Source organism: Myotis davidii, unplaced genomic scaffold (assembly GCF_000327345.1).
Source record: "Myotis davidii unplaced genomic scaffold, ASM32734v1 scaffold1252, whole genome shotgun sequence".
Lineage (NCBI taxonomy): Eukaryota > Metazoa > Chordata > Mammalia > Chiroptera > Vespertilionidae > Myotis > Myotis davidii.
Window position 1 is genome coordinate 359,755 of NW_006283888.1, and position 10,363 is coordinate 370,117.

General features: G+C 44.2%; 1 protein-coding gene across 5 annotated transcripts in view; it reads right to left on the minus strand.

The window, feature by feature from the left end:
- Positions 1-10,363, minus strand: part of DGKG (diacylglycerol kinase gamma) — a 197,507-nt gene that overhangs the window by 153,520 nt on the left and 33,624 nt on the right. For 4 of the 5 annotated variants that reach the window (XM_015567631.1, XM_006754153.2, XM_015567629.1 and 1 more), the window contains exon 2: positions 3,012-3,326. The exons of the other annotated variant lie outside the window; for it this stretch is intronic. In XM_015567631.1, the coding sequence (XP_015423117.1) occupies positions 3,012-3,078 (67 nt within the window). In that variant the 5' untranslated portion in view covers positions 3,079-3,326. The remainder of the gene's footprint in view (positions 1-3,011; positions 3,327-10,363) is intronic. 5 annotated transcript variants of the gene reach the window in all.

Sequence of the window (10,363 nt, forward strand, 5' to 3'; positions counted from 1 at the left end):
GAATGTCTGATTGTCCGTTTAGGCCCGATCCCACTGGGCAGTTGAACATCCCTTGAGGGGTCCCAGATTGGAGAGGGTGCAGGCTGGGCTGAGGGACACACACACCCTGTGCACAAATTTTGTGCACTGGGCCTCAAGTATCAAATAAATACATATGTTTCTAAGGGCAGTTTTAACATGGCTTCTCCTGTGATAAAAGGCCACTAAAGAAGGTACAGGGTTTATGCTACATAAACAGAACACACCAAGGCATCTTGCCTTCAAATTCTTGGGCTCTCCCACCTGGAAACCCCACTGGGAAAAGTTACCAATTCTCAGGCTGTCCACTTCAGTTACTCTGCTATTGTAAAGCTCCTGTGTAAGTGGCTATGGAAGAGCTGTTGCTATGGCAATGCAATCTGACTGAATACCAGAATGTGTCTAAAATTGGTACAAGTGCCTTTTTCAGGGTTTCCTCTGAGGATTAATCATTTTCCAAGAACTAAATCTATTTTTTTCCCATCTCCTGTTAGAACAATGGTGCCAGAGCACCTCACCCAGTTCTAGGACAAAATGAGGAAGGGTCTGAGAAAGGCAAAGCTTGATGGTTGAAAGACCAGAACCACAAAGGAGCCAGATCCTACCAGATACTCTGATCTCTTTGCACCCCCTGCCTCTTGGATGGCTTTGTCAGCTTTGGACCCCCTTTATCCCTTAGCTGCCTCAACCAGTACTGTTCGTTCACTAGTTTGTCTTGCTGGGTTTTCTCTGTGTGTCTCCTACAAACTCTTTTTCCTTTTTTGACCCCCAGTGGTAGGCATGCACTATGTCCCAATATCCATCCTCTCATTTCTTTCCTCACATTCTTACTCTCTGAAGGTACTTCACTCCTATTTTTTTCTTTCCTGCTGTCTCTACACAAGGATTCCCAAGTCAGAGCTATAGCCTAACCCTCATTTCCACCCAAACCCACCACCTACCTTCCTGGGGCCCACAGGATGTCCCACTTAAAAAGCTGCAACCCCCAGGATGGAATCCTATTTACTTTTCCACTTCTTGCCCAACTTCCCCCACACCACCCACCAACATAAACTCAAAGTTCCCAGCCTGGCAATTGCTTGCAGCTTTTTTATTTATTTATTTATTTATTTATTTATTTATTTATTTATTTAGCAGTTCGTGAAAGCTACCTGTCTTACCCCCTGTCTTGTCCAAGTCACGTCCTCTGCCTGGAATGTCCTCCCCGTCCTCCTTCCTAGTAGTGTTTCTGGAGTCTGAAAGCCTCCCCCACAGGCTGAACTAGGTCTCCTCCTTTGTGCTCCCCACTCACTGGTACCTGTCATACTGAACATCATTGTTTAAGTCCTGTCTGTCTTCCCCCACTGGTCTGGGAGCTCTTTACAGCAGGATTGTGTCTCATTCATTGCTGGCTCCCTGGAGCCTGGCACATACAAATGCAGAAGTACATGTGTCATCGTCATCTTAAAATCAACATTCCCACCCCACCCCACCAGCCCTGCATCCTTATGTTGCCATTTCCCACAGATTCACAGGTATGTTTGCTGGCTTCCTTTAGTTTCATTCCTTGCCCTGAGTGGTTTGGCTCAGTGGATAGAGCGTCGGCCTGCAGACTGAAGTTTCATTCCTCAAGGAAAAGCCTTCCCTTTGTGCTTCTTTTTTATCCTGACAGGACCTGGCACTTTGCTGCCTGGGCCTGGTACAGAGCCTGGTACAGAGCAGACTGAATTGAATGGAGTTTACCCTGGAGGGCAATGCCTTGCTCTTTGTCTCTACATTACATAGTTTCTCTAAACCCACTGAGGTCAGATAAGAGGCCATGGGCTCCAGGGTACCGGGAGAGAGAACTTCTATTGACCTTGGGAGCATATGGGGTGTTAGGTACAGGTGGGGGAACCACAGGAAGACCATCTAGTCCAACCCTCTCATTTTGCACAACAGGATGACAAGACAGCAAGAGCCAGCGCTGGCACTGAGCCTGACCTTCTGACTCCCAGACTAGTGCTGTGGACAGGGCTGTCAATCCTGGGGGAGAGGGGAAGACTGACAAAGGGGCATTTGTAAGATGACCAGGGTAAGATCTGTAGGGCAGGTCAACATGCTACAGGCCTAGTGATTCACAAAAGCATCAGTACAATGAACATGAAGGAGAGGTGATTAGTACAAAGGGGTGGGGCCTGCAGTGCAGGTAAAAGCTCTGTAAGACTATGAGTGGAACATGGGTGCCACATGATATCAAGGGTGGTAATCATAATGGCCATCACGTGTGCAGAGTGCAATGGTCAGCTGGAGTTCTGCCACAGTCTGGGGAGATTCTTGTCACTAGTCAGGATTGGCAGAGGCCTGGGAGGTGTGGGGCACAGCTGTGTGCCGAGTGTGAATGTGGGTGTAGCCACCACTGTGTTTTGCTGCACAGGAATTGTTCCTGGGTACAACTACTGCAACCAAGAGCCCCACTGGAAAGTCCAGGCTTTTCCAGAACAAAGTTAAGAAAAAGACATGCATCAGAATCCTGTATCTTACTGGGGGGGAAAAATTGAGTCCAAACACAAGTATATTAGAGCACATGATTAACATTGTAACCATACAGCCTACAGCCCTTCAAAATTATGTTATGAAGAGGTTTCAATGATCTGAGGAAATACTTAACGATATTATTTTAGGTGGAAATTGCAGGCTGAAATAAAGATATATTCAGGAACTCACCATGTAGAGCAATGAACACAGAAGGAGTATGTCCAAAATGGTCATCGAGTTTAGCTGTGATTTTTTTTAACCTAGTCTTTATTTTTTTTTCTCCTGCATATTCTAAATTTCTATGCTGAGCACATATCATTTACAGAGTGTAAATATAATTGTTTTATTTATTTTTAAGACACTAATTGTATGCTTATAAGAAAATATAAGCTGTCAGGTTTGACTTCATTCTCTGTGACTTTCTGCTCTGCCCTCCAGAAGTGTTCTCCCCAATCCAGAGGAAGTCCCACCCCAGATGGCTCAATCCATTTACTCACATTCTGAATATTTCTGGAGTTGGTCAAATTCTTCTGAAGTGAGGGAGACCCAGCGTTCTTCACTCATCTTTAAGTTGGGTATGAGCGCTTGAGGCCGGGGATGGAGTTTTGTTCACCAGGGTGAAGCCGAGGCCCAGCCCAGGGCCTGGCTCATTGCAGGTATGCGATGGACAAGCCCTCCAGGAGATTTCTCAAGGACCAAAGTGTCTATGGCAGCAGCAGGTACCTTCCAGCAGATGAGCAAAGACCTCTGCTATTCCTCAGGGAACATCCTTCTATCTGCAGTCAAGGTAAATCCAGAAACCCTTGCTCTCCCTGGGCAGAAGTAGAAAAGGCATTATGAATGAGAGCGCTGGAACACATAAGGCATCTTTACTTATTTAAAAATCCCCAAATTTCCTTTGCTGGAAGACTTTAGGATGGGATGGTTCTCAGGGGAAGGATGTTTCCTCAGGGAAGCCTGAGGAGGTCATGGAGACAAGACGGCACAACCCCAGACAGGTGTCTGACAGGTGGGAATAGGTGGCCTGTAGGAATAGGTAGCCATACTTTTAAACTTGGAGAAATTTTAAATGTCTCCTATGAAAGGAGGTTGTAAATGCCTCAGGCTGCTGGATGCCTCATGTAAGTACAAGGACAGTAGCCTCTGTGGGGTGATTTGAAAGGTGAGCCATTCTCTCCATTGACTCTAAATCCCACCTTAGAGCTGCCCACCTTCCTCTGATGAGTCACTCTGGAAATGCAAATACTCCCCAAGCCTGGTTTACATCCTAGTGACTGAAGCAGCTCTCTTTCCTCTCAGAACCATAAAAGAAGTGATTAGAGGGCAGGCCTGTAAGCCCAGTGCAGAAGATCCTGAAGGAGGAGAGGGAGATGGAGTCTGACAAACACGTTAACATCTTATTCTCTGAGCCTCTCCTAGCACCCTGGCTCCCACCATCAGTCATTAAATCAGTGTAGTGGGTTGTGAAATGAATGTGGTGGGCCAAGACTAGCACTTAATAACATAGAATAGCAGAGAATGGAATGGAATGAAATGAAATGGAATTGAAAATAAGACTACATCTCCTGCCCTGGCTGGTTAGATTCTTGGTCAAGGACATGGACCTGGGTTGCAGGTTTGATCCCCAGTCCTGGGTCAGGGTGCATGTCGGGGAGATAACCAATTAATGTTTCGCTCTCTCTCCTTCTCCTTCTCCCTTTCACTCTGTCAACAGGGGAAAATATCAACAGAGGAAAATACCCTCAGGTGAAGATTAACAAAAAACAAACAAAAAGAGTACATCTCCTTTCAGTTATATATATACATGTGTACAATGATCATAATGTAAAATGTACTTCTTATTCGCAGTTGAGGTTCAAAAAATGTTGGAAAGCCACCAACCAACCTAATAGGAGGAGAAATAAAGACCAGTGTTACCAAAGAATGAGCCCAGTTTCAACAAAACAGGATCCATCGTGGAGAATCAGACTTCAAGGCAGATCTGGGAAGCCTAAGGCACATGAGAAATGGCAGAGGAGCTGGAGGAAGCCACCCAATGAGGAGACAGATTTGTACAGTTCTCTGGAAGAGTGGACCTGGAAGGCTAAACTAGAGCTGGAGGGAGATTTGGGCTCTGTAAAAAGACCTTCCATCAATCAGAGCTCTCCAACAGTAGGTGGGAATGCATGACCAGGCAGTGAGAAGCCTGCATCCAAGTTCTAGTTTCTCTCATTAAAAAGTCCAATTCTCTCCTGAATCTACCAGCCAAATGGATTCCTCCTTGGCACCTGCTCTTGCCAACGTCCCCAGTAACCTCATTGCCAAATCCAACAGGCACGTTGCAGGCCTTCCTTACTTCATTTGCTCTCTCTGCAGACCTTGCCATGGCTCAAAACAACCACCTTGAGCTTCTTTTATCTTTATGAATGTTCCTCCTCAGTCTCCTCTGCCTCTCCTTTTGCCATCATTATATATCGGAGTTTCCAGAATCTCGTCCCGAGCCCTCTCCTCATTCTACATCCCTCCCCTTAGGGCTCTCATCCTCCTCCACAGATTCAGTGACTCCCAGGCATGCTGCTCTGACCTGCACTCTCTCCTCACTCTGATCCGAATATCCAGCTGTCACTGGGACTCCCCTCTATATCCCAAGCCATTCCAAATTGGCCCTTTCCCATGCCCCACACGTGCCTCTCCTCTGCATTCTGGTTGTGCCCTGAGAGGAACCAATACTCAGCCTGAGCACCTTCCCCTTCCTTTCCTGCCATCTCTGGGCACCAGTCCCAGAGAGTGACTGTCCACTCTGAGTTCCCTCCTTTACATCACACCAGCCCGTCCATTGACTCAGACCCTCGTCTTCTCTCGCCTGGATTCTGACAACAGCATCCTGCTGCTCTCCCTGCCTTGCTCTCCTCCCCTTGGTTGGCTCTAAATTACCAACCATATCATATCTCTTTCAGTAATAAAATTCTTCAGTGGTTTCTATTGCCTATAGAATTGGATATAATCTCCTTTACATGATACACAAAGCTCTTTATGATCTGGCCTCTGATTTTCATTTCAGTCCAAAATTGAGGAGTAACCTTTAAAAACATTTTCTATCATACCAGGGAATTTAACATTACAACTGGTATTACCACTGCTGCTGAACACTTATTTCTCACTGTGCTCTATGCTTTACATCTATTATCTAATATAGTCCTCACAACAACCATGTAAAAGAAGCTATGCCTCCTCCCTTTTAGATGGGGAAGATGAGGCAAGGCGTTTAGTGGATATGGTGAGGAGAAAGTAGGAAGCCTAATGCTTTTGTGTAAGAATGCTTCTCTGATATATATTCTGCATACTTTTAGAAGCATAGCGCTCTAAGAGGGCCCAGAGACACACTGTATGAGAGAACTACATGAAACTCAAAATCAGAAGGCAGGAGATCTGAATCCTGGCCATGACTCTTATAACTATTTAACATTAGACAAATTTTTTGTTTCTTGACCCTTGGTTTCTTTATCTTAAAAATGGGAATACTAATTAAAAACTTCACTGAGTTAGTGTTATGGTTGTTAACTCAGGTAATATATGCAAAAAATCTACCCCCCAAACCCTACCTAGCACAATGCCTATCATATTATGGGCACTCAATAAATAATCTTTGCTATCATCCTATTGCAAATACAACACAGCAATATGACTTAAACAACCAGGTGAGTGCAATTGGGTACAAAGTCTTTATGTACTTGATTTTATCCTGCTCCAGGTTGTTGTAATTTTGTAATTACTCATCAAACTTTTATCCACTAGTTTAGCATTCACTGATGATTTTTGACAGAATTAATTATTACTATGATAGTGAATTTCTAATCCCATTGTTCCTTTTTTATTTATTAGTTGGGATTCTACTGAGGAAGAGTTTTCTCCATTACTTCTTTATATCAGTTTATTTATACATTTTAATTTATACTATAAATATTACATATTGTATAAAGAAATATTAAATACTAAAGTGCACTAAATTCATGCACTCAGGGGGGCTGCTTAGCCCGGCCTGTGCCCTCTTGCAGTCTGGGAGCCCCCAGGGGATGTCTGACTGATAGCTTAGGCCTGCTCTCTGCGGGGAGCACAGTCGGACATCCTTAGCGCTGCTGTGGAGGTGGGAGAGGCTCCCACCACCGCTGCGCTCGCCAGCCATGAGCCTGGCTTCTGGCTGAGCGGCGCTTCCCCTGTGGGAGCACACTGACCACCAGGGGGCAGCTCCTGCATTAAGCTTCTGCCCCTCTGGTGGTCAGTGTGCATCATATCGACTGGTCATTCTGCCATTCGGTTGATTTGCAAATTAGCCTTTTATTATATAGGATAAACATAATATATAAGAATATAAATAGTATATAAATATGTATAAATGTATATTGTATTTAGATTTTATATATTTACTTATATTAATGGATTCTTATTTTATTCAATGGGTTATAATTCATTGCTATCATTATTTGTTTTGATTCTTGAATTGCCCCAGATTTGGTCAGTGAAAGCTCGTTTGACATGGTTCTTTGTTCTTTAGACATAGACCTATCATTCTGTGAGCACATCTTTATTTCCTGGGACTACAAAATGTTTCAGGCTTATCTTGTCCTTCCTCAGTCCTAGTCCTGAAATTAGCCATTTCTCCAAAACCCTGATTTCTTTTAGTGGAGAATCATATTTGAAACCAAGGTGTGAGCACTAGTTGTGCTCATTGCTACTGGGGTGGCATTGGTTTTAGCCCATGAAAGGGACAGAGTTAGGAAATACATGCATGTATACACACACATCTCACCTCTGGGTATCTATCATCTATCTATCTATCTATCTATCTATCTACCTACCTACCTATCCATCTGTGGATTGTCTTTCACGCATTGTTTTGTTTTGTTTTCCACTTAACCATGTATCCTATGAATCACTCCATATCTGTTCAAGAGATCTTCCTCATTTAGAACCAAGTTTGACTCCAACACTTACCTGCTTACACCCTCCAGAGGCCTCTCTTAGCCTCCAGGATAAAGAGCAAGCTCTTTAGCCAGTTCCAGAAGATTCTTTATCCATGGTACAGCTCACATCCCCAACCTCACCCCAATTACCTCCTGCCCCACCTGCTCCACATTCCAGCCAAATCAACCTACTCCCTACTCTTAGCATGTGGTGTTGAGTGATAGGACCTCCCAAACAGTAGTTAATGGACTGACAAACACACCGTGCCTTTAATCTACCTGGAATGCCCTTTACTCCTGCCTTCCCATAGCGAAACACTACTCATATGTCTGGTTCTGCTTCTTTCCTATAGGTATTTGAACTCTTTGAGAAAACTAAGCTCTTCTCCCAGCTGTGTTCCCATAGATCCTCTTTATTTCTCTATCATGGTAGCTGACAGTCTTGTGTTAGAGACAGATACCCCAAAAGATAATTAACATGTGACTTGGTGAGAGTAGCGGTACAGATATGTACAGGGAAGTATGGGGCCATCTAATGCATCTGGAGCAGACACAGGGGAGTAGAATAAGAGCCCTGAAGGAGCTGAGAAGGGGTAACAAGATAAAGAGATATATGTTGCAATAACTCAACAAAAACTCATGTTATTATCTCCGTTGTGCCATTGTAGCTCAGTGCTTGGCTTCTTGGTGAATGGGGCTATACGATTCTCTATTTTCATCAGGAAAAGTTAAAGGCAGGAAATGCTGCCTGGCTCTCCAAATGGTACCTGCTGACCATCCTCTCATATGACAGCCCCTCTGATTCTATGCCCTTTGATAAAGATGACAGCTAACATACAAGAGGCCTTGCTCCTACTGACATCATCCAGCATTTTCCTTTCAGCAGCTTGACACATTGCTCTTGTCTGGGAGGCTCATGACAGTATGAACAGTCTGCTTATTACCACCCTGCACATCTTTACTGACAGACAAAAAAAGTAATAGAGTTTCCTAAATAACACTCAGATTGGATATTGTCAGGCTTGGATGAGAAGAGGGTGTTTTATGTCCCTACAGCTATTCCACTCTCAGCAACAGCTTCAGCTCCCTGGCCTCAATGTTCGTGTCTGTAAAATGAGGGGGTGGGAATAATGGTTTCTAAGTCATTTTCTAGCTCTGCAACTTCACATACTGGATCAAACTCTATTTTTTCTGAACAGATGTCAGCATGGAAATCTCAAATCAGGAGGAAGATGGCAAATTCAATGGGCATTGAATTGCACCCTGGGTCTCTATTCATTTGAATGAATCAGCCATAGCCAATTATCCAGGAACAAACACCTCTTCATCTCCTCTGTGCTCTCATAAAAAACATTAATTCATGAATATGGCATCAGATCGGGGGAGCTTATTTGTATGCATCTGATGATTTATAACAAACCCATAAGGAGTATATTTTTAAAAGGTAAGAATGACTAAAAGTTAGAAAGATAAAAACTCCTCTCTTCCCAGAATTGTGGGGAGTCACATGTTAATAACTGCTCCATCTCTGGGGTTTTGCTCCTGCTGATCCTTTTTCAACTCAGTCACGCTCATGCGGCCTCTGGAGTTCACTTCAAACATTAAAGACATTCTCTAAGAAGCTCCCTTTAATTTCCTGCACTAGTTTGGGCATATCTTCTCTGCTCTCCTTGGGCTTTTCTCCAGTGGCCCCGTGAGACTGAACTCCTTCAGGGTAAAAACAGTCTCCTGCCCGCTTTGGAGGTCCAGCTGCTACAAGATTTGTAAGGGTTCATTTCCTGACCACCAGAAAGGTGGTTCTGAACCCTTTTGACTAAGACCATTTGTGTGGAGCAGAAGATCCTACCACACCTGATTGTCTATCTCAGTAGAAAAAGAACTGGGTGGTAACAAAGAATTAGAAAGGAACAAAAGGCACAAGTTGGCATAAAATTATTTTTTTTTAAATTTTATGAAATCTTTATTGTTCAGATTATTACATTTGTTCCTCTTTTTTCCCCCCATAGCTCCCCCAAAATTATTGATTATATTATTTGGGAGTCACTTATAATAAAAAACATATATCAGTGCACAAATTTTATTAAGATAATTACCTATAAACTTCCTATATAATAAAAGGCTAATATGCAAATCGACCAAACGGAGGAATGACCGGTCGCTATGATGCACACTGACCACCAGGGGGCAGATGCTCGACACGGGAGCTACCCCTGGTGGCCAGTGTGCTTCCACAGGGGGAGCGCTGCTCAGCTAGAAACCTGGCTCACGACTGGCAAGTGCAGCATCGGTGGCTGGAGCCTTTCCCACCTCTATGGCAGCGCTAAGGATGTCCGACTACTGGTGGAGAACAGGCCTAAGCTGTCAGTCAGACATCCCCCGAGGGCTCCTGGACTGCAAGAGGGCACAGGCCGGTCTGAGGGACTCCCCCCACAGTGCTGGAATTTCACACACCGGACCTCCAGTATAATTATAAACTATAATCTATAAACTTTAAACAGTCACTTTATTATGCTTAACCTGATAGTATGTTGGGAGTTATTTAAGTTGTTTGAATTCATCAATTGTAGTCGGATTACATTGGTGGTCTCCAAGAAACCATTCGTCCTGATAGTCATGCCCTTTTTAGTCCCTTTTTCTTGAGTCTGGGCTGTGCCTGTGACTTCCTTTAACCAAGAGAATGCAGTAGAAGTGACCCTGTGCCAGTGTCAGGCCTAAATGTCAAGAAGGCCTTCCACTTTTGTGTTTCTGGGAGCACTGAACTGCCATGCAGAAGCCCAGCCACCTTGCTGGGGAGATGACAGAAAGACCACATGGACAGAAGGAGGCTTAGTATTGCACAGAGAACTGAGCAACCCCACTGATAACAAGGCCTGAAACCCCCAGGAGTGTAAGGTCCTGGGTGAGCCATT